Source organism: Alligator sinensis, unplaced genomic scaffold (genome assembly GCF_000455745.1).
Source record: "Alligator sinensis unplaced genomic scaffold, ASM45574v1 scaffold135_2, whole genome shotgun sequence".
NCBI lineage: Eukaryota > Metazoa > Chordata > Crocodylia > Alligatoridae > Alligator > Alligator sinensis.
The window spans coordinates 1,553,980-1,555,181 of NW_005842067.1; the positions used below are offsets into that span (position 1 = coordinate 1,553,980).

The following is a 1,202-nucleotide window of genomic DNA, read 5'->3' on the forward strand; positions in this document are numbered from 1 at the left end:
AACGCTTACCAGCTGGATGCCGCTCTCCAAGCTGCCAAGCTACATATTGGCAATTGCATCAGTATCGGCCAATATGGCTCATTAATCATTAATAATCAGCCATCGGTATTAGCCAAAAAAATATTTATCAGTGCACCCCTAGAAAAAAATAATTCAGGATCCTAGGAATCCAGACTTGCTGGAAACAATCTGCTGGTCTTTAATATAGGGAACCAAGTGACTTCTAATATCATAGAGCATATTCATCATCTTCCCCCTTCATTTGCTGTGTCATATTTTGCTGAAGCTGTATGATTTTGAGGACAGGGCTGAAATGCCTCTATGAAGGGACACTGAGTTTTTGAGAAATAAAAATAGGACCCCTAACCTGATCCTCTATAGCAATTAAAACATTGGGGGTGGGGGGCGTGATTCTTGCTAAAAGAAATGGGAACGTAGTAAATAATTTGCTTCACTTCATTGGTGGGATAGGAAAAGCAGGGTTCTGACAATTATTGCAAAGCATAGGGAAGGGGACTACAGTTATGCTAGCAACCTTTGACTAGATCCTTTGCTCTGGCAGAGATCCAGTTACTGTGACAAGCTTGTTAGAAAGCCTATTACAGTATTGTTTCTCTATCTGGCTTTGCTCCAGTGTATGATGATGATGAAGCATTGTTAAGGGGAGAGGCCCTGAAAGCCAAGACAATTTACATCTGGTAATTGTGAATAGGAATTAGCTTCAAGAAAACTGGTCTTCTAGGTTTCATTTAATAAACATGTGGCCGCAGGAGGAATTTTAAAACTTCAGCTGCTTTTATATTTACTACCTGGCTATTTTTTCCCACTCCTCAGGAAAAGGTTCTAAACAATTCATCAAACTGCCCTCCTGCATCTACTCCAGCTACAGAGAGCTCCAAGTCCCGAAGAGCGAAGCTCGTCTTTGATGAGAGGTGAGAGCAGTAAAAGGTGCTCTGCACATTACTTTTCCTCTTCCTTTCAGAGGGATGCTAATTTCAGTGTGTAACTCTTACAAATGTATACCTTCTTCCCTGTAGATAGGGTTGTTCTTTGCCATACAGAAGTGTTGTGAAAATGCTCTCTTTTGATCTGGAGACCTGCATTCTGTTCCTGTATCAGTGTGCCTGTCCGACACACGTGTCTCTTATTTGGCAAATAGTTCAGTCACTGGGAAGGAAGGAAGGAAGGAACACTGCATTCCT

The 1,202-nt window shown here is 41.6% G+C and overlaps 1 protein-coding gene across 1 annotated transcript in view; it reads left to right on the forward strand.

Annotated features, from left to right (window-relative positions):
- The window catches only part of AFF4 (AF4/FMR2 family member 4), a 45,022-nt gene that overhangs the window by 31,053 nt on the left and 12,767 nt on the right, over nucleotides 1-1,202 (forward strand). Inside the window, exon 14 of the mRNA XM_014519920.2 lies at nucleotides 835-932. Within this exon, the coding sequence (XP_014375406.1) occupies nucleotides 835-932 (98 nt within the window). The remainder of the gene's footprint in view (nucleotides 1-834; nucleotides 933-1,202) is intronic.